Genomic DNA, 22,179 nt, shown 5'->3' on the forward strand with positions numbered 1-22,179 from the left:
TCAGCCTCTTCATACAGGGTCAGGAGATCAAGGAGACAGATAGGATCGAGATGTTAGGATTCTGGATCCAAAGCAGCCTGATAGCATCGCACACCAATCAAACACTATGCTCTGCTATGAACCGTGTGATCAAGTCAATAGCAAGGCATCACAAGGGCATGAGAGAGGAAGACACTGTGTCTCGTGCACGCCCTGGTGATCAGTAGGGTGACATACGGCTTGCCGTATCACTCGCTCAACAAGAAGGAAGAAAGCCAAATCGAGACCATAATTAGGGGTGTGTACAAGATGGCACTCAGTCCCCCAGTCACCACCTCGAATGAGCAGTTAGCGCAGCTCTAGAAATTCACAGTACTTTCGCCGAGCTGTTGGATGCGGTTCTGGCCTCGCAAAAGAAGAAACTGGCAGGCAGCAGGGACCCTGGAACAAGGGGGGCGGTTGCCCCCCCAACATTTTTCCAGAGGGGGCAGCACCCCCCCCAGTCTCCAATTGCTTGCACTTGGACCAGATTTCTGACAGTTGAAACACTTCAGTTAGGACTCTCTTAATTCAAAGCACAATGGGACTGAGCTACTTGGCTTCATAGACAGTTAAGCATTTCATATATGAGTAACCTAGACCTGTCATGTCCCAACAGAAGTCGACTGTCTGACCCGTGTACACAATCATGATTAGCAGAATTTAAACAAACTGTGCACAAACTTTTTTAATGCAATTGATCATTCCTCGTGCGTAAGCTTCTCACATATAAAGCTCACCATTTCAATTCACTTTATATTGCCGTGAATCTTTGCATCGTTTGTTCGTTCGCACTCACAACCACCGGCACGCGACTTTATCATTTTGTTTTGTAATGCGAGATGTGACCAGACTTATATCCATTGATCGTGGCCACGTGCAAATGATTCCATATTTTTCCAGATTCTAGTAGCTGCTTCTTGTTCTTTAATTACCTCGAAGGTTCCTTGCCTTTTGGTTCTTTATCTTGAAGGTTCCTTGACAGCTTTAAATTGAGCATGACCAAGAACTGCGGGCATTCAGTTCAATGACCGCCGAGCATGCTTCTGTCTATCGCTGCCGCTGAGTAATTCAGTTCTTAGGTGGCACGAGTCAGCCCCTTAAACAATTTATTTTGGAAGCCTCTTTGTTGTCTTCCTGACTGCTGGAGTGTTGTCACCACAACGTGACAGTTTGCATCAAGCTTTGAACATTGGTAAAAAAAATATATAAAATTTATTATGTAAAATAAGCTCGAAGTCTTGCCCCCCCACTCAAAAAAAAAAGTTACGGAGTCCCTGGCAGGCAGAGCCATTCTCTATAGGACAGGCACAGTAGAGGAGCTACGGGTCCTGGAGGGGCAATAATCTCTTCCCGCTGAAGTCAGGGCACATCAAGGTGAGACCCATACCAAATCACATGAGTTACGAAATTCACGAAGGCAGACAGCAGGCGAGAGTTGCATGTATGAGGAATAAATCCCAAAAAAACCCATACATCATGTACGTGGATGTGGCAGCATTACACGGAATTAAATTAAGGGGCGTATTCTTGGTAGGTGCCACGGACCATGAACACTTGTTGATCCTTGCGGCGCTCGTCAGGTCAAGACTGCAGCTGTGGTAGAAACCATAGCAGTGGCATTGGTCATCAAGCAGCAGGAGAGAGCTGGCAGGAAAGTGCATGTCATCACGGACTCGCAGCAGGCTTGTTGAAATTTCATGAATGGAAGACCGTCGCTGGCTGCTTAGGTACTAGGGCCGATGCTGGGAGAGTACCATCAGACCATGTAGACTCCGGGGCACGCATGACTAGAGGGGAATAAAGAGGGCCCGGTGAATGCCTTAGCCCGTGTGCTAGCCAACCTGGGAAGGCAACCAGATCCTCCAATTATCGTATCCCTGTCGTGAAACTATAGCGAATGCCTCAAGTCACAGCAGCTGGACTGCAGGACCTATCCAGAACCACATAGGAAGCTTAGCACAGAAGATGTAGTAGTCCTTGGACTTATACAAACACCTTCCCAAATCTCTATAGGTATAGTAGAATGTACCCAACAACTTATCGCAGCACTTGTCCTTGGTGCGGGCCGGGGCCATCCCACACACTTCCACATTTTGTGGGGTTGCGGAAGCACGCCAGAAAACTTGAAAGACGCATTGCAAGTAATTTGAGCAGTGGTAGGTACAGCTGATTGGCAATACCCTGGCAAGTCAACAAGCACTTATTGAGCAAGCTAGTTGTCCAGGTGGCCGAGGCCAGTGGATCTTGGAATGAGGAAGCCACCTGCCAAGCTTGAGAGCAGTTTTCTCTTGTGGTTTAGTAATGTTTTTCCCCCTTCTCCTCCTCCCTCTTAATGATGTGATCTACAACTAATATTTTTGCTTATAATTGCTTATATGTTAGAGAAATATTTTTTACAGTAAAACTACTTTTTGTTCTATCTTCACAGCTGTTGAATTCATGTTTGTTAAGAAAGCTTTTTTTATTTGGTGTGGCTTTACCCAGCTCGATTTGTCTGATTATTAATTTTTATGTTAGCTTGGCTCAAGCTGGTTTTCTATTCTGCTCAATTATGCATGATTAAAAACAAGTTTTGATGCACTCTTTCTCATTTCTCTTAGTGGTACTGAAATGAAAACATAATTCAGCAACCTTGTTTAATGAAATAAAGCAGCATAAGTGAAAAGCCAGTGTAGTTATTGAAGATATGTCATGCTTTTTTTTTCATTTCATTTCAGATCACCTGCTTTCTTGAAGATGGCCACTGGTATCAATGCTGATGTCACAAGTCAAGGTGTGGGTTAGTCTTTGTGCACCATACCGAGCGATGTCCCAGGAACTTATATAAGCCCCCCCCCCCCCCGCTAATTTCTAGAATTAAAGGTGACCCCTACTCGATACAGAAACTTACCTTGGGCCCCTCCTGAAAAGATATTTGGCTATATGCTTGTTTCACGAGCAAGTTACTGAAGTTGGAGCCTCATTTTCTCACCCTCCGCTGCATTTCTTGGGACAGCAAGAATTTTCTGAAGTTGTTGGAAAACAAACGAAGGCACCATCCTCCACAATAGACTCGGGCCATCTGCAGCTTTCTTCAGTTTCACGATTCCAGCCCTCGTACAACTGCCTACCTTCACCGCTTAGAAGACACCTGCAGCAGCTGGTAGTTTTGCTGCAGAGAGCAATAAGTTTAAAAGTCTTTTACAAGTTTTGATCTTCTGTTCATGGTTTTCAGTAGCTGCTCATAGGCTACATCTTCCAGGTGGCATTATTGTTCTGTAAGCTCCTTTCAGAATTTGTGATAAACGACCAAGCCTATGTTTGCACAGTGGTGCTCAGTGCCAACAGCAACAAGCTTCATACAGACTGATCCATTGCCACTCTGCTACTTCAGTATGTACACCTGAAGCCAACAATAGTGTGCTCCTCTTATGAGAAAGTGGCTGATAATTGGAAGTTGGGCATTGTTTTTGTGCTGTGGTGTGCTGTGCTGTGCTGTGAAGGACAGCATACAACCTGGTGAACAGCTTGAAATATATATTTCTGTGGTTGGTGAAGTGCAGTGTTGTGGTTGGAAGAGAAGATGAAGATTAAGCCAAGTTATGAGTGTTTTCTGCAGTGTTGTGGGTGTGAGCACCAAAGGCATCATTCCCTCTGCAAGTGCGTGGTGAATCATTATCAGCATGTATGCTACCTTTTATGCATGTGCTCTTGAGAATTTTTACGGAAGCAGTGAAGTGGTTAGTGTGTGAAGGCGTGTGTTGATGCTCAAATATATAATGTGCTCAGTGGCATTGGCTTCATCTTGTGCAGTGCTACTTTGTGCAGTGCTACTCCTTGTGCAAAAGCAGCTCTCTTCGTTTGTAGGTGTGGTGAAGGCCCATTGGCCCATCGTGATATATCATCAATATCCAAGATTTTGTGCGGCTGACTAGTGCGTCAGTGCTTTCTCGTGCACCTCAAAGTGGCCCACAGCGAAAGTGCAGTGATTCCCCAAGTTCAATGAAAATGAGTTTTATTTAGCTGGCAGAGGCACAGAGCAATCAGGTTATAGTTTTTCGACCATATTGTGTCACATGTGGTGTGGTAGTGTTCATGAGTGTTGTGCCATAAAGTGAACAGTGTGTAGTTGAAGGATATAGTGCACATAATTAGATCTCAACAGTGCATGTGCTCAAGCATATAGTGAGTGAATTGTGTCAGGCTTCTGAGAGCTTGCAGTGATCACCATTTTCTTTTTCAATTATAAGTTGGCACAAAATTGTGAACATCTGTGAAGCTTTTGCTGAAGAGCACTCATGCTTCCTTGGGGCTTCATCAGGAAGCACACTAAAAAGCACATGATAGATCATCGTCTGCTAGTCATTGTGCCCTTGGATATAAACTCTACAATGTGGTCTAGTTGGCTCAACACGGCTGTGATGCACCTCTGCTTCTTGGTGAGTCAACCTTCAAAGGCATATATTTGATAACATACTGCACATCTTTCCTGCCACCTACCTGGAGCTGAAGCCTTCCTACCTGGAGCTTGAGATCTTCCATTGTGACATGCAGGTGTTCAAGAGGCTAAGCAATGCCATTTTGTCTGCATATTGCAAAGTTATTCCACGTGGAGAGTTACTGATCATGGGTTGTCTGCATCTGTACCAGCAGTGACAATGAGGCCCGTTTGGCTCTGTTGGTAAGAAAATCAGCCACAAGAATTATGGTAAGCACATATACCTTAAATCTTGGGTAAAGGGTGAGATTTTTTTATTTTTGTGCATTTGATACATCAGTTGTTAATTACTGTATGTGATGTTGGCCATCAGCTCTTGGATTAAGCTACTGATGCCAGAATTTTATATTTGTTGCTCTTTATTCCTGATCCAGCTCATCTGGCGGGCAGCTGGGAACTGCATCTGGCACAGCAGAGAAGTTGCATGTTTTACACGTTGGTCCAGCAAAGTAAGTATGTTGTCCTGGCTGCTGATATGACACATCGTTCATGCTGCAATGTAATAGCAACTACATATTTTCTTTTTTTCACTAGGCATGAAATTGCTCCTTGCCTGCTCGCTCTGCATATTGACACAGCATTAATATCTAGACCAGGATATTTGCTCTGCTAGAATGCATCTTTTCAAGTCAGTGGAAGAAATCATGTAAAATTTGTGCTTGTGTATAAGGTGACTAGCTATCGGCACATGCTTTCAATTCCTTTAATTGTTATATACTGGGTTTGTTCTCACTTTTGCCTAATTTAGGGTTATTTTTGATTTGCATTCATAATACAAGTTCATGCGTATGTCACAGGTCTTGCATAAGCAGTGAAGCAAAACTCATTAACAAATTCAGCAGAATGCAGCGAGTTCATATAGCTTTGTTGGGGATGTGTTAAAAGTCCATCCACACTGTATGCATCAGCAGTGAGATTGCATGCTAGTTCAAGTTCTGGCAAGGGTATTATTTGCATGTAGCAAATATTGACCTTTGCATTGGTTGAGGGAGTTGTTGAATTGGCTCCTCTCTTGACTGTCAGAAACCGGACCGGCTGTGTTCCTGCTTCCACCGTGCTAGCACGAGGGGCACAGGACAGTCCAGTGAACAATATTGCAGCACCCAGGGAGCCCTTATTGCAAAGGTCTGTAGCAATGCTAAAAAGTAAGTTGTTGAATTTTCTGCAAATAGGTCCTTTGCAACAATGTTGTGACACCTGTATTTGATATGCCATGCACACTTTACTCAAAACATTATTTAGTTGGTAAAGATACTTTTATACCATGTGAAGATAACTGTAATTATAATAAGGGAGTAATTACTCATTGGCATCTACCCAGCGTGGCCATACGGCTACAGAGGAAAGCTAGTAACAGCTTTCTCAGCTAGGATTTGACCATACCTGATTATTTTTATAGACAAATCAGTGGATAAATTTAAGGTCTGCATGTAATAATCTCATCACATTTTGCTTTGCTAGGCAACTACCTACATACTCAATGCTCTGCAGAGCTGCACTGATGGCACATCATGAAAGGAGCACTTCATTTGCTTGAAATACCATATCACCATAAGACCAAACTGAACTCCTCAGGATCATCTAGATTTAATGGTGGATCATCTAGATTTAATGGTGGAATGTAATAGATGATTACAGTTGTATTTCACAATTGCTTCTGAAGTGCAGTGCACTGTTTTTATAGGCTGTTGCATTGCTCATAGTGGCAGGTATAAAAGCTTGCTCCATCCAAACTGCAGGCCTTTTCACATTTGATGAGGTGGAATTTGGCAATGGAATGTTTATAACTGTTTGGGTGGGCTGCTTGTCTTTTTCTGTCAGAATGAACTAGGAGTGCATATTGTGGCAATGCTTGAAAATATTCACAATGGCAGGAGTTGCGGTGCTATCTGTTAACACAGGGCTGAAGCATGGGCAAAGCAAAAGTTTTAACTTTTAGAGCAATTAACGAATAGAACCACATTACAGGTAATGCATATTTTCAATTCTTTCTAGCTGGAGAAGTAATTGCTGGACAAAAATGTACTAAACAATAAAAAATGCCACATCGGTCAGAAAAAAGAGCTTGTTAAACAAAGCAGCAGTTTGGCTGGAAGAAGTGTTAACACTTGTCTCTCTAAGTGATGCAGCAGTATGTGTGTATAACGTCTGTCATTGATTAGCACTGCTGTACAAGCCTCTTAGCAGCTTTAGAGATCACATTCAGCTGGGCAGCACATAAAAAAAGGTAAGTAAATGGTTGCGATTGGTTCTTTATAAGAGCTGTTCAAAACAATCTTTATATTCTTTGTGAGGATACATCACAGGTAACACATACAGATAGGCCACTATGATGGCCCTGGGTGATGTGTAACAGAGTTGAATTTGTGCACCACTTTGTGATTTGTCTGTATGTGCATCTTTATTTCACATTTTGCACAGGAACTTAGAGCATCTACCATCTGGCTTCAACATATTTAGAACTGTAGCAGAGGTGTAGAAACTAGATGTCATGCACCATACTAACCTTATTTTATTTTAACCATACAGGCTTGAGAACAGATTGTATCTTGCTTCCTAACTTAAGCCTGCAGATACATTTGGTCTGTGCTGTCTGTGTTTCAAGATCCATAATCACAGAAGAGCAATGCGAATATGAGACAAATCACAAGGAGTTACTTGAGACAGGAGCTGATGAGCAGCATTAAATTAAAAATAGAGAAATGAATACAATAATCTCGAATGAATTTTAAGTGCTCGATAGTAAGCACCTGCCTCATGTTCGTTCCGGTGATGTATTCTTATTCACTGTTCTCTAGTAATGGAATCTTTACCGACTTGTACTGTGTGCTGTCTAGCAAATCGATTTTATTCCAGAAGAACCAGCTTCACGTTGGTGCATGGGCACCAAGAAAAAATTACATCAAATTCTGGAATAGTGGGATATGGTATGTGGGAGGTTAAAACCTCCCAAAGGTTCAGATGGCCCTGAAGGACATTGTAGTGGGGGGCTTCAGATTGATCTTGACAACCTAGAGTTCCCCATTTAAACGCAGTTCCCATAGCTGGGATTCAGTCGTGCATCCTTTGGCTTAGCAGAACACCTTATTTACTAAGTGACTGCAACAGCTAGGTCAGTTCTGGAATAAAATTGAGTTGCTAGTCGGTACTTGTGCAGTGTTCATTCTGATGATTTATCTACCATACCGAGTAAGCACCCACCTAAAATTTGCAGATAATCACAAAATATTGGGTGATAGGTGCTTGTTAGGTCCAGGTGTGAAAATCCAGACCAGGCACATGATGAAGTGAGCCCTTGCTTTGTTTGAGAACCGATCATTCAAGTTGGCGGGGCCACCATGGTGGGTCGAGCAAGCTTGGTAGTGCGTAAACAGCAAATACCAGACGAATAATTTGAGCAATTTATTAGAAGACGTGAAAAACTGGGTGATCAAAGCATGGCTAACCTTCATCATTGAATCCGGCAAACGACTCAAGACCGAAAAGAACATGAGATCCAGGTGCTCATCAGTAAGAGTGCCACTATTCTCGGGCACAGATGGCAGCCCCACTCCCACTAGTTGATAGATATATGCTCTGTCCCCACTGCCAGCCAGGCAAGTGGTGATGCCACAGTGTTTGGAAGGGTTCCTAGCTGTATCGCACCGTCCGGCACTGCCACCCATACTTGGTACACTAAATTGAGGACATCTTTCCGCAACGGCTTTCTGGGGTTTTCTTTGTTTCTATCCTTTCAAAAATGGTTGACCTTGAGCTTCGGTGTATCGCTTGAAAGATTTCATTGCCGTGTTCACCACACCCTCTTCCTCCGCAATAGGCATCACAGAGATACCGAAGATGGGGCACTTTATGTATCTTTGCCATGTTTTTGAACTCCTCCTGAACATAGAACATAATCACAGGGATGCTTGCTGGATTTTTTAGGAAAACTCAAAATCTCCAGAAAAAGGGAATGGATACTTAATTGAGCATGAGCAGGTGCTTGGTATTTTACGGTAACTGTGATCTCTTTTGCAGTGCAGGTACATCACATCGACCAAAGGTAGTCACAAAAGAAACACTCTGAAACACCCAGTGTACGTTGTCAGAAATATTCAGTCCATCAAGTCCACTTTGGGCTGTGCAGTGAGGCCCATTTTCTATTGCCACCATTCCAAATCTCAGTGTTGAGGGTGACTGTCCTCAGTCATCCAGAGCTTAGGAGTTCAAGTGGTGTGACAAAAGCTACATGACCCAGTTACAAATCTGCATGGTATGCTGCACACTTTTGACGGAGTGCATGCCTTGCTCATTTCTTGTGGCTTGTGTCTGTCTGATAATGAGCAGTTATCAAATCGTCACAAAACCATTATTAAGCCACAAATGGGGTTCCAGAAAATATATTCTGTTGCAGCACAACGTCCCCTAGTGCCATTGTCAAAAATATGCAAGCCACTTCATGACTGTTCTGAGTTGTTTGAGGGCCCTGCTGTCATGCTCCTGCAAGACTGTTAACAGCTCCAGCATAGTAGCAAGTAAGAAGTACAGTTTCCTACAGGTTTGAGTTTGAGCTGACAGTTTGTGTTTTGGAGTGCCAGTAGCACCTTGTGCACAGGCTGGAAACAAGCAATCTTGAAACTCTGCAAGGAGGTGATGTTTTCTCTTTGGTGCTCACATATTTCGTTCCCTGGTACCCTATATAGCAATAAGGGTCCAAGCTAATCAGCTTAAGTACTTGAAATGCTGCGTATCCCTTCAGATGGAACAATACTTAAAAATACGTAGTAGTATGTGAAAAGATTTGGCACAGTGAAAGAAGAATGCTACATTTGGCTGGTATCATGGAAAAGCCGAAGGTGTGCCATTTATTGTTTATTTTTGTTAATGCCATAGATAACCGAGTGTCAGTAGTTTTAAGGGACAGATAGCTCAAGCTGACTGCCCTGAAAAATGCTTGCTTGACACCAGAGGTAAACATCACGGTTTCTCCTCTCTCCCCGCCCCATTTTCCAGAAGTCCAGACTTAGTTCCAGACAAAGAATTCATTGTTCTCGTGTAAGGCCACTCCACCAATAGACATGTAGGTTTGTTCAACACATCAACAGCTGAATTGCTGGCCAGCTCAAACTATTGCATCATACTGTTGGTGGGTGCATTGTAAGCTTGATTATCTGATGTGAAACATTTCTTAAAGAATGATTTTTACATTTTTCGGAATGCTACTCCTGCAGCAGCAAGATAGGTAACTTGAAAACATTTCATCTGATTTCACTTTATTAAATATATTTACAAAAATGCAACGCAGAAAGGAAATACAAAGTAAGTATTGCAGCAATAGGTCCCAAAGTTCACGACTGCAACTCTTTGAAATGAGCACTAAAAATGATCAAGAAATAAGGAAGATATATATAGTGCTTTTATCATCGCCTTTCTTTCATGGTCACCTTTAGGCACGTATTTCAGAGAAGTACATTCAGCATTATACTTTGTAGTAAAGGGGTAAGTATGGACGCAATTACTTTTGTTATGTACAAGACCATATTGTTGCTATATGTAATATTTATGATAAGAGTTTTCAAACATATTGACTACAAGGTTTCACTTTCCCTCTGAAGTCATCTGCACTCACATTAAAAACGTTCCATTTTAACACAACTCTCAGCACACCAGTCCACTTCTGAAGTAGAGATCCTTAAACAAGGGGCAGGTGCATTGGATACAGAGAGTTTACATACAGCTACTTCTTTTTACTAAAATGGGTTATCTGAAGTGGATGAAAGCAACAGGCTTTGTCAACCAAGTTTGAGCAATAAATTGACAGTGAATTAATTTTGCATAAATGCAGGCACCTGCTTCTGGTTTAATCGATTATATATATGCATGCCAATATACAAATTCTGAACATGTGTTGAAAATATGACCTACTGGTCATTCATGTAGGTATGCATTGGTAGGGGCATACTCTGTAATATGCTAAAAAGCAGTGTTAGTCTGCACAGGGGAGGTGCAAAAGAGAAGTTACTTCCATTTCCATCATAATCAAAAAAAGGCCAGCAAACCCGTAGCATGGATGTGTACATTGATCATATATGTTATGAGTATAAATGGCGGTTTGTGGACCAAGCATGAACTACACAAACCTTAACACAATGAGGAACTGTAAATGATATCTGAGGAATCTAAAAGGGGCTCTGAAATTATTTTTATGGGCCTATTCTAGTGCAACAGGTCTGTAGAGGTGGTCTTTGTGGGTATTCGAGGCAAACTGGAAAGCTCTACGTGGGCCCTACAATTTAAAAAAAAATTTAAAAATCTCGGCTCGCAACCGATTAGGGCGAGAGCACGCCGCGTCCCTACCCCGATGACGTCAGTGGGCAGACCGGGCGAGCTTGAAGACTGGCTCTTCTGCCTACTGACGTTACGGGGTAGGGGACGCGCGGCGTTTGCGGGTAGTTTTGAAACCTTTGCTTTAAAAAGAAAAAATTGCCGTTTCTTATTCTGATCAGTCCTGAGTAGCCATTTTTGTAAGCTGCTATTTGAGAAATTGCATGGCACACAAAAGGACACTCCGCAGGGACACGCGCATAGCCCGTCGCGGGTGGTGGTGGTGAAAACTTAATTGCTCCAATAGAGTTTGGGAGCCACAGAGTGGCCCCGCTACATGGTCGGCGTCCCTAGTCCGGGACATCGCATGACAATGCCCCGTCTCTCGCCCGTGTCACCAGAGCCCTTTGGGACTCGAGCGAGGAGCAGTTGAGGAGGGCAGTCTCTCATGCCTCGCGACGGCTCGGCTACTGAGCTGGAGTTCCCGGGTTAGGACCTGTCCGCGTGTCGGAGGCGAAACGCAAAAACGCCCGTGTTGCGATGTAGGTGTACGCTAGAGATTTCAATGGTTTAAATTATTCCAGAGCACTCCACTAAGAACTTTCGAATTCTTTCATTACTGCGCCATTTCCTTCCCTCAAAAAAAATTTTTTCCACAAACTAGTTGCAAAGAACTGACCTTCAGCATTTCGGTTTCCTCGTGTCTGTGCAAACGTAAACGCAGCAAGTGAACAGTTTGCAAGTGGAAAAGGTGAGTGCACGGTTGATTCTCTCTAATGCAACGTTTCGATGGAATTCCAAATTTGCCCATGCCGTTCAAAACGTCCAAAATCAAAGTTCGTCTAGCCACATTGTTCTGCAACAAATGTTGGCTACACTGTCTAAATGCTAAAATACGGCAACCATGAAAAAAAGGCGGCAACACTGCACCTGACAATAATCTGGCTACCTTGGTGATTTAGCAAGTTTTGTCTTAGTTCTGGCAACGTTAATTACTGCTACAGGGCAACGTCGTTAGATATAGTGATAGGTAATTATTCGGGTCAGTTTGCAAAGAGCCGGGGAGCGAAGCGGACCCATGCATGGAGTTTCCTGTTGTTAATAGTACGAAACTATGGACCCATGCGATTGCGGCCTAGACGGTGGCGCTGCGGCCGCTTTTAGGATGGGCTCGCGCGCGTCGTCTGCTACTCCCTGCTTGCGCGTCCGCAGACGGCTGCTCGGGCGCAGAGTTCAAACGTAGTTTCGCCTTGATCTCGTATTAGTGGAGATATTTTAGCAGCATTTGGGCACGTCAACTCCTTACCGTGGGGAAAATTGGCGGTTTTTGTAGGTTTCTGGAGCTTTTTTTTTGCAAAAACTATTCTATATAAAATTTAATGCAATACACAAAGCTAAATAATTGTTTTCCAGGCATATAAAATTGAATAAAGAATTGGACGCTGCGATAGAAAATTTGAAGAAAATCAAGGTTTAGGTAAAAATAGGAACAAAACGGTATTCTATTGGCCACTATCATTGAAAACATCTAACCTATCTTGAATGACAGCGAAAGTTCAGAAAATCGTTCTGGCTGCCGTCTCCCACTCTGCGGCTGCTGTCGTGAATATAGTATACTTGCTACAAAACTGGAAACCCTATAGTTGGGCAGCGGAGCGCGGCCACCTGTGTTCCAGGCTGGTTTCCGCCGTCGCGGATGTCTGAACTGAATCCCGACGTAGTGGTGGTACCTTCAGATTCGCTGCTGCTCGGGTTATCGGTAAAATCTACCGCAAGCGAAGCGGAGTTCCGAGATTGCGACATTTTAGAGCGCGCGTCGCGCATGTGGTGGCTCCCAAGAGTCACGCTACTAGGCCTTCGAAGCGCGTTCAATAAATGCCGCCTTGAGGGAGAAAAAACATCGAAAACGAAATTTTATTTGTCTACTTACAAGCCGGATGACGCAGTATGCCCGTAAACAGTAGCAAGCAGCGCGGGAAACTGCGAAGTCCGCGGTACCGCGTCTTCCCAGCGCGTTAAAAAAAATCCGCCTAGCGGAAGAAAAAAAGTCGGAAACGAGACACGCAGCGCAGGAGGTTCAGAAATCGGCGCGAGATCATCATTAGTGGGATAACAATATGCTCAATGGGCGCGGCAAGGAAAGACTATAGACACCTAACTTCTTGGCGTGTGTCTTCGTAACGATGCGTAAGGCATTATACGTGGATTACCACGTGGTATTCTACGACCGCTAAATGATACTCGAATTAGCCGTGCTATTTCAGTTTCAACAGCCGAACGGTGACGTCAGTGTGGTTATAGGCCACGTGAGACCTGATTAGCTCGCTGCTTTATTCGTTATTCCGGCTCTTAAGGCTGGCTTTAGCACTGTAGTGAATTAGAACGATGACACAGCGATTATATCGCAGTTTTTCCATGCCTCGCGTGACATATATAACCACACTTTGGCGACACAGCCATTGTTCGGCCATTGACACCGAAACAGCCTGGCAGAAAAGTTCTGTTATAACTTATCGGTCGTAGGCGAATACCACATGTTGATTCATGCATATTAGTGTCTTCCGCATCGTTGTAGAGAAAAAAAAACGCCAGCGAATTTAGGCGTCTATACTTCTTTCTGTAATAGCGCGTTGGCAAATGCCAACTGCTGCTACTCTCGTCGTGACCCTATAGCTCGCGCACTAACTTTCAGAGAGCCCATATAGTGAGGGAATGACGTGTATCGTCATGGAAGTTTAATTAAAAGCTGCAAGCAAGCCTCCTTTCTAGATAAGCTTGTTGTGGCGGCTTCTAAACGTAAGGTGTCATGTTTAACCAGGTGATTTTACGGAGTGGGAGTCTGCACCCAGGCCGATGCTGCGAAATTCATTAGGTGTTTGGATTACATCCTAACATGTCAGTCAGTTAATATTTTATTCCTTGACTCAACTCTTAAAAGAAGCCGAGGAAAATCGTATTGTGAGGGCGTGGGAAAGGTTAGGCAGAGGCTTGGAGAGGCTCGCGTAATGATAACTTCATTAACGAGGCATTGCGTCCCACTGCACGCTAAAAACCGCGCGCTCATGAGCACGGGGTCGCTGCCACTGCTCGCGCGCTCATCACTGCCGCAGTCGGTGCTGCGAGGTGAGCACGGGCTCGCACTTAGCGAAATTTAGTGCTGTTGCTGCAAATTCAGCCGCAGTTTAGGTGTAATAAGCGAAGTGTTAGAGAGGTCAGCATTACCCAGCTAGCAGAAATCCAGATATAAGACGTCTTGAGAGCAACTATCCGAAACGAAACAAACTGCTAGGAAACGGTGTGGAAAATCGTTTTCGGCTGATTAACGTCTTATATCAGTCATATAGCTCGTCTAATGTCCGGCTCAAAAGACTTCTCGGAATACGTCTTCTAGGCGTGTAGGCAAGAAACTTTAAAAAGTGGTCTACTGAATACTTCCAAACGTCGTAGAATGAGCAACAGGATGACCTTTTCTATACGAATGCAGGTAGTTTAGAAGATGGAGATACGATTTGTAGCCCCCATTTTGTTCTCATGAATTTTGTTCAGCAAAAGAGTTGGAGCACTGTGGGCCCACATCAAGCTTGCACTGCACAACGGTCCTGCTTCGCGCTGCAAGCTTAATGGTGGCGTCAGCTGCTGCTATTCCGCGTAGTTGAAGAGAAAAATATCAAAGCAACGCTCTATTACGATGAATAAAATATCTTATTCAAAACAAACGCCACAAGCAGCAGCGGGCTGCACTAAATGGGGTAGCAGAGAAAAAAGCATCTGGGATAAGTCATATCATTAGCATCTGATGCAAATGAACGGTGCATCAGAAAAGAAAAGCTAAGATTCCACTCAGGGTCTTCTGAGACTTGCTAATTTTCCTAGCCGCGGTTACATGCACTTGTATGCCCGCGCTTGTTATGTCGCGATATATTCGTTAGATTAGAAGGCCAAGAAAAATAAAAAACAGCTCTGACGGCATCGCCCATGGCGTAACGGCCTAAACCAAATAGGCACAAGCAGATCATGAACTTTCCCGCCTCCTTGCACAGACTGCGTACGTGGCACACCGATTGTTCTTTCATCCCGCAACAGCCTCTATAGGTTGCAATTATTGAACAATAGGCTGCAGCTCAAAAACAGCAGAGTTAAAGGAAATGCGTCGATATTGTTTTGTCTGATGCTTAATGCGCCCTCTTGGCGTAACATGGCGGCTTCGCCTCTGAGAACAAAAAGTAATGTCGCTTTAAGTATATCTCTAGTCCAGCGTAAATAAAACGTGCGCACATTCTGCGCCTTCCCGGATATTGATTCACCGTGCTTATATAGTGTCCTCGCGTACGAAGGCGAGAAAACTACATAAGCACGGCGAATCAATTATCTTAGCAAGAGCGACCCATATTCTGTATAACTTGATAAAAGAAGCGAATAAAGCCATACCCATGCATGCGGAGGTGGGAGGAGTACTGGGGCATAGACACAGTTATGCTGCCTTTAAAACAAGCACTGCTGTGAACTTGAGATTGGAGAACGGGATCTTGGGCGATTGGGTGTGTATGAAAGCAAAGGCAGAGGGGCACGCGGAGCGAGTAGGGGGATTGTGGTTCCTGAGTGATAATCAAGGACACATGGGAGAGATTGGTCGAATGACACACTTGGCGTCGCATACCCCAGCTGGTACAGGACAATAACGGGCGGCGGGGCATGCGGTGGCAGGTAAGTCCATATGACATCCGCAACAGCAGAGAAGCCTCTGCAGGCCCACACCCGATGGTGTCTGCTGCAGCGATACCAGCCTTCGGAGACTATAAATTAAAGTCGTTGCGACATCCAGGAGGCACGATCCACCAGAGTCGCCCATGTAGCAGCAGAGCATGGAGACGCCGTAAGCCCAGTGAGACGCTGCAGCTGCAACAGCTCCAGAGGAGGGCATGTGAGCGACAAGGTGCACGTAGAGGTAGCCACACTTCCCTGTGGTCGGACAAAAGCACTGGTAAATGGTATGCACTCGGAGCCGCGAAGACACAGCATGGTGGAAATGTGGCGCGAGCAGGGAAGGATCGCCGAAGAACCACTACACCGCGATGGTGCGAAGTGTGTGCGCTGAATGGTCGCTGTACAGCGGGAAGGTTGAAGAGGTACAAAGAGCAAGTTTACCACCGCGCAGCGGTGGCGAGAAGGAGCGAACGCGTGATATCCATCGTGCAGCGACGACACTGCACAAAGGACAAGGGAACAACCTTGCTCTAATTTATAGGCAGCGACGCGGATATAACTGCAGGCAGATTCTCACGAAGACCGCTGCAGGACATTACCGGGCGACGATGTCCAAAGGTACTCACGCATAGCGATGGCGCGAAGAGCAGGGCGAGCGCACGAAGGCACAAGCAATGGCCGCCGTGCAGCTGGGAAGCAATATGTAGACGAAGGATACGCTGCTGAAACGCGGCAGAGTTGCGGTAAGGGTTACGTCCGACACACAGGTTTCCCCAAAGCTGGCAACCCGATGAGGAATCTGCACATCGTGAATCAGGATAGGTGCAGGAATTAGAGAAAGCGTGCCGTTTCAGGCGTGCAAATGCACCCTGGAGACAGCAAGCATGAAGATGGGCAACTGCCCACCGAGATAAACGCCGAGCCGAAACAGCCCGCCAGAATTAGATGCGCCTTTCTGCAGAAACGTCTGTTGTCATCATCATCAGCCTTACTACACCCACTGCAGGGCAAAGGCCTCTCCCATGTCTCTCCAATTAACCCTATCCTTTGCCAGCTGCATCCACCCTTTGCCTGCAAACTTCTTAATCTCCTCCGCCCATCTAACCTTCTGCCGCCCCCTGCTACGCTTACTTTCTCTTGGAACCCACTCCGTTACCCTTAAAGACCAGCGGTTATCTTGCCTTCGCAATACATGCCCTGCCCAAGCCCATTTCTTTCTCTTGATTTCGACTAGGATGTCATTAACCCGTGTTTGTTCCCTCACCCACTCTGCCCGCTTCCGATCTGTTAACGTTACACCTATCATTTTTCTTTCCATGGCTCGCTGCGTTGTCCTTAACTTAAGCTGAACTCTTTTCGTTAGCCTCCACGTTTCTGCCCCGTAGGTGAGTACCGGTAAGATTATGCTGTTGTACACTTTCCTCTTGAGGGAAATTGGTAAACTGCCACTCATGATCTGCGAGAATTTGCCGTATGCGCTCCACCCCATTCTTATCCTTCTAGTTATCTCCCTCTCATGATCCGGATCAGCTGTCACTACCTGCCCTAAGTAGACGTATTCCGGCACAATTTCCAGGCTCTCGCTGCCAATTGTGAACTGTTGTTCCCTTGCTAGGCTGTTGAACATTACCTTGGTTTTCTGCATGTTAATTTTTAGACCCATCGTTCTGCTCTGCCTGTCTAACTCGTTGATCATGATTTGCAGTTCACCTCCTGAGTGACTCAGCAAGGCAATGTCATCAGCAAATCTCAGATTATTTAGGTATTCTCCATTTATTCTTATTCCCAACTGTTCCCAATTCAGGCCTCGAAATACCTCCTGCAAACATGCGGTGAACAGCATTGGCGAGATCGTGTCTCCTTGCCTGACGCCCTTCCTTATTGGAATTTTATTGCTGACTTTATGGAGGACTATAGTAGCTGTGCAGTTGCTATATATATCTTCCAGTATTTTGACATAAGGGGCTTGCGGCGGCCCCTTAGAGTTTTTGATGCTGCAAACTCGAATATCGAACTAAAATTGGGTAAAAACAAGCGCTAATTGTCGTTTTTAGCACAATTGAGATTCTCTGAATGGTCGGTGGGGGTAGGGAGGGGGGTGAAATTAAAGGGAGTGCTCAGCCCTATGTCTCCTTTGGGAAGGGAACACCGCAACGGGGCTGAGCAAGGGCAGGGTATTAAATATGTGAGAGGAGGGAGAGTTGTCAGGGGGGAGGAGCAGAAATACGCAGCCGGCGCCTCGGGGCACATGACGGGTCGCGCCGCCGCCTCTGATTGGCCACGAAGACGTGACACTTCGAGGACCGGCGAAGCGAAACCCCACGTGATCGCTAGTCCGCGGGCCAAAACAGGTCCGTGGTCCGTCGTCTGGATACACCTTATGGCACCAGTGTTGCGTTGCGTGCTGATTGCAGCTCTTCGCGGTGTTGTAAAAGCGATTATAGGACACTTTTGACACTAACGTGAACATCGGTGTTTCACTGTATGTGTTCGTGCCAGTTGCACACACAAACGACGCAGCATGTCCGTGGCGGCGGGGAGCGAAGAGCAGCCGGGAACGTCTACCGGCGTTGGAAACTTGCTCTGGTACGTAGTACGTCATTTTTCGAAGTTGCATGTCGTTATTGCAGAAGCTTGACGACTGTCCGATAACTTTCTCGCGATAAGCCACTTCGCACAATGCCTTTCGGACTTTGAGGAAGATTCGGAAGGTCGTGACAGTGCGCCTGTAGTCCACAGAAACGACTAAACCGGAATGTGTTTGCTTTCGCTTGCCCTACGATGCGTTCTTGATCGTGCCGTGGCATATGTGTGAAAAGACCCGCGACCACATTTTTCTCGCCTGGCAATAGCACAACGTACAAAGCGTTGCATGGAGTATAAAGTATTATGTTGCTGCACAATTAATTGATTGTGCGTTATCTGAGTGCGTTCGTCTGCTGCGATGTGATTCGCAATATTGCTTTGGTTACGCTGGAGAGCGGCAGTTATACCCGAAGCTTGATGCAATGGAAAGGCGACTTCGCTAGCTCACATGTACTGCGCCAAGACTCGCTGCCGTCGGTAGGGGCCTCCCTTTCGAAAGGAGCCGTCCACAGTGCTCTCGTAGTTGGTTGTGCATGCGCCGGCCGGCACCATTCGCGAAAAAATTTCCGGTACGTGTCTGATGCCGGTACGCGATTTTTTCGCATGTAGGGTGGCACCCAGTTGTGCATAACCGTATTTTCGCTGTGGCTGCAATATTACTTGTTCATAGCAGGTGTTTGTATGCATGCACAGAATGGAAGATGAGTACTTCTGCTGCATTTATTACCAAGTGCCAGAAATCGCTAGGAGAGACTTCCTCTGTGCGGCTACTGCGAAATTTATGATAGCCTGTGGTTTAACACAACAATTGAAAAAAACAGCAAATTTATGCTCCACTAATGAGAGAAATTTGAATCAACCCTGGGGGAAATTTTAGCACTTTTCATTCACAGGCTATAGCGAAATGCAGTGTACTTGCTGTTTGGCTCATCCGAAAACAAATGAGAACCAGTCGACGCTTTCTACCAAGTTGTCTCCTGGATACAGTCTGAGAAACCCACCTTTTTCTTGTTCCTGCAGAGAGAGGTTCCTACAGAGGTGTGTGTTGTTTTCAGTGCTTGAGGTTTTCGCAAAGTGAGAGCAAGAAAAATGGCTGTTTGGAGTGAGGACTAATTTAAATTAGCTGGGTCTGCTGAGTTGTGGCAGGTTTTCTTGCAATCACTGTGCAGGAACGTGGCACTAATGTGATTGACATGAAGAAACCACATGGCAAAAAAAACAGAATTTTATTCCGCTTTGAAGACAGGAAAAAGCATTTGTGGTCCTCTAAAAATGTTAATAAGGTGCATTAATTTGTGAAGATTGGCAGAACATCTCTTACCATTCAGCGAGGTCACACAAGATAATTGTGTCCCAATACCAACCTGCAAGATAAGACAGCAGGGATTACACGGGTTGTAACTTCAATGACCATTATTGCCATTGAGCAGTCATGTACAAGCTGGCCGAGCGTTGTTCTGCTATAGGTAGTAGGTGACAGCCTCCTGGCATCCAGCATTTCAGTGGCTGCTTGTGATGATCCACTACGCCAGCAGCAACAAAACAGTTAGGCACATGTTGAACCAATATCAAGTTGCATTTTACTACACTGAATAGCTGTATTGTGGCATTTATTGCCGCCGGTGCCAAGCAAGTATGTCTGAGTTAGTAAAACTTCATTCCTTTATGGGGAGTTGATGACGCTGCCCTAAAATTCTCGATCACTTGAGGCTCTTCAGTATTGTATACGAGAGACCGACACGTGCGGTAGCGGTCACCGATACAAGTATGACAGAAAAAATAAGGCAGTTAGGCTGAACACCAACTTGAAAGATGCAGCTGCAGGGATTAAGCAAATCGTAGCTTCTACAGCTGAGTGAGTTCGCAAGTCCACTTCAAATAAGATTTTACGTCAGCTAAATTATTTTTTTAAATCTTGGGCATAAATGCAACTATGGGGGCTCCATGCAGTAATTATACGCTAGCAGCATATGGATGCATGCACAGTAGACACTTGTTCAGAAAACTGAAATAAGAGACAAGGTCTGTTTGGCTTATCGAACGCTTAGAAGGGCAAGCTAAAGCAATAAAACTCTAATCATGTTAGAATTGCTACTGTGAATAATAAAATAAATTAAACACTGTCACAGAAAAAATAAAAACCATTTTGGAAGCTTGTTGGCAATGCAAAACCTACTTGCGTTAAGGACAAAAAATCACCTCTGAAGATCTGTAATTGGGGTGAAACTTTCCTTTGTAGTCTGCCCTGGCGTCTAGCTGTCTCCCTAGTATGGCTTTGGATTGAGGTAGTTGGTCTGTTTGCAGTTCATGCATGGTTAAATGGTTGGACATAGACATCCAATGATGGATACAATATCGTTCAACTAAATTTTGTGAAAGATTGAGCTACATCTACAGTCTGGTGGATAGTGCCGTAGTCGAGGGCCAACACACTGAACTCCTAGCTATAAATGTGCATTGTGTTCATTTCTTCACCATCATTGCCCTTCCAATCAATAAGGCCCAAAAAATTGCAACATGTTTACCGAAAAAATGCAGAGCAGAAAGGTGGCAAGAAAGTTTTTCTGCTTACCAAATGACTATTCCATGAAGCACACTAAGCAAAATGATTAAGTCTTCTTTCGTGCTAGCCTGCAAATTGTCGAGAAATGCAGAAGCATAGCGCTTTTAAGATCATGCAGATACTGTCGTATACCGTATGGTGTGTTCACCAGTCTGTCGCTAGTAATATTTTCTAGAAGACAGCAATGGTTGCTAAATATGTGGTAGTAGTGCATTGGTTCTTCTTTCGTAATGGCAGATAAGAAGTATGGGAGATTTCAATCTTAAAAAAAAATGAAGGGAGAGCCTCAGTCCAGTGGCCAACGTTCCAACAAGAGGACTTGTCTTTGTCAGGTCAAGTGCGGTCATCATTGGCGGAGGTTATATAGGCCATTCACTCTAAGGAGGATGGACTGGGGTTATGGTGAGGAGTGGAGTGAGGAGGGTGGGAAGATGGCGTACTTGGTCTTCAAACAGCTCTTGTCTAGCCATGGAGGCTATCACCTACAGGTAGGAGAGAAGCAGGTTAATAGCCATACTGACATGAAAAGAATGCAAAAACAGACCCCCCCCCCTTTTCAAGAAATATACAACAGAACCAAATGAACAATGGCAATAAAACAGCAAAAGGTAAAAAAAGCTAAAGGAAAAAAATGCTATAAAGGAAAGGATAGAGGTGTTAAAGTGGTTATCAAGGTTGCATTCTTTTCCTTAATAATCTACGCAATCCCCAGCATATAGTGCACAGTGGTCTACATACTTTCTAGTGGCTGCATGATATTTCCTACTCTGCCTTATGTTTAGTAATATCCGTTTTTCTTTTTTTTTGACGAACCGAACATTTTGGTAACTAGTTTTCCCTAATTAAAGTATACGGTGCATGTCATCACATCCTTTGCTGTACATTTTCACCTGTCACAATGGCTATCAAGCCACATTCAGATTTGGGACATGCGGTATACCCCGTACTACTTACCAGTGTTTTCTCTGCAGATGGTAAGAAACTGATTATTGTCTGTTGAACCTTGACTTTCTTTTCTCGACCAGGTTCTCTTTTTGGGCCTTTGGAAAACTGCTGCTGAGTGGTGGACGAGATTCTGGAGCAGTTTTCCTCTCCTGAGGCTGCATGCTCTCAGCCATGGCTACAACCTTGTCGAGGAGGCGTTTGACGTAGACCTTGTCGAGGAGGCGTTTGACGTAGCCTGTGTGAGCATTTCATCTTGTAGCTTGTACAATATTCAGTTTCTTCGTGATCAAATAAACTAGGTGGTGCAAGCTTACCATGAGTGGGTGGCTCCTTTACTGGACAAGCTGTTGGGTCACCAACTGCTGCCTTTGGGTAACAAACACACCATCGAAGTGTGCCACCCTTTGTGCGTGCCTGACCACGTCCACTGTTCTCGTAGTGAACTACAGCAAGTTGGGTCCTGAAAAAGTTGCATAGGACAGCGTGAAAATGTGTTACCTTGTAACATATGTAAACAGTCCCACTGTAAAGATTGTGTGACAAAAGAAGGCCACTGATGGGCGTTGAGCACAACACCATG

General features: G+C 44.8%; 1 protein-coding gene across 4 annotated transcripts in view; it reads left to right on the forward strand.

The window, feature by feature from the left end:
• Positions 1-21,914, forward strand: part of LOC144112850 (uncharacterized) — a 38,568-nt gene extending 16,654 nt beyond the window's left edge. The window contains exons 2-7 of one of the 4 annotated variants that reach the window (XM_077645666.1): positions 2,739-4,439; positions 4,555-4,681; positions 4,873-4,947; positions 5,522-5,623; positions 18,005-18,091; positions 21,680-21,914. In XM_077645666.1, the coding sequence (XP_077501792.1) occupies positions 4,659-4,681; positions 4,873-4,947; positions 5,522-5,623; positions 18,005-18,091; positions 21,680-21,752 (360 nt within the window). In that variant the 5' untranslated portion in view covers positions 2,739-4,439; positions 4,555-4,658 and the 3' untranslated portion in view covers positions 21,753-21,914. Of the gene's footprint in view, positions 1-2,738; positions 4,440-4,554 lie in introns of all 4 variants that reach the window. The other 3 variants (XR_013310497.1, XR_013310499.1, XR_013310498.1) reach the window with 3 other exon arrangements.
• Positions 21,915-22,179: the final 265 nt, after the last annotated feature.

This window comes from Amblyomma americanum, chromosome 1 (assembly GCF_052857255.1).
Source record: "Amblyomma americanum isolate KBUSLIRL-KWMA chromosome 1, ASM5285725v1, whole genome shotgun sequence".
In the NCBI taxonomy this organism is placed as follows: Eukaryota; Metazoa; Arthropoda; class Arachnida; order Ixodida; family Ixodidae; genus Amblyomma; species Amblyomma americanum.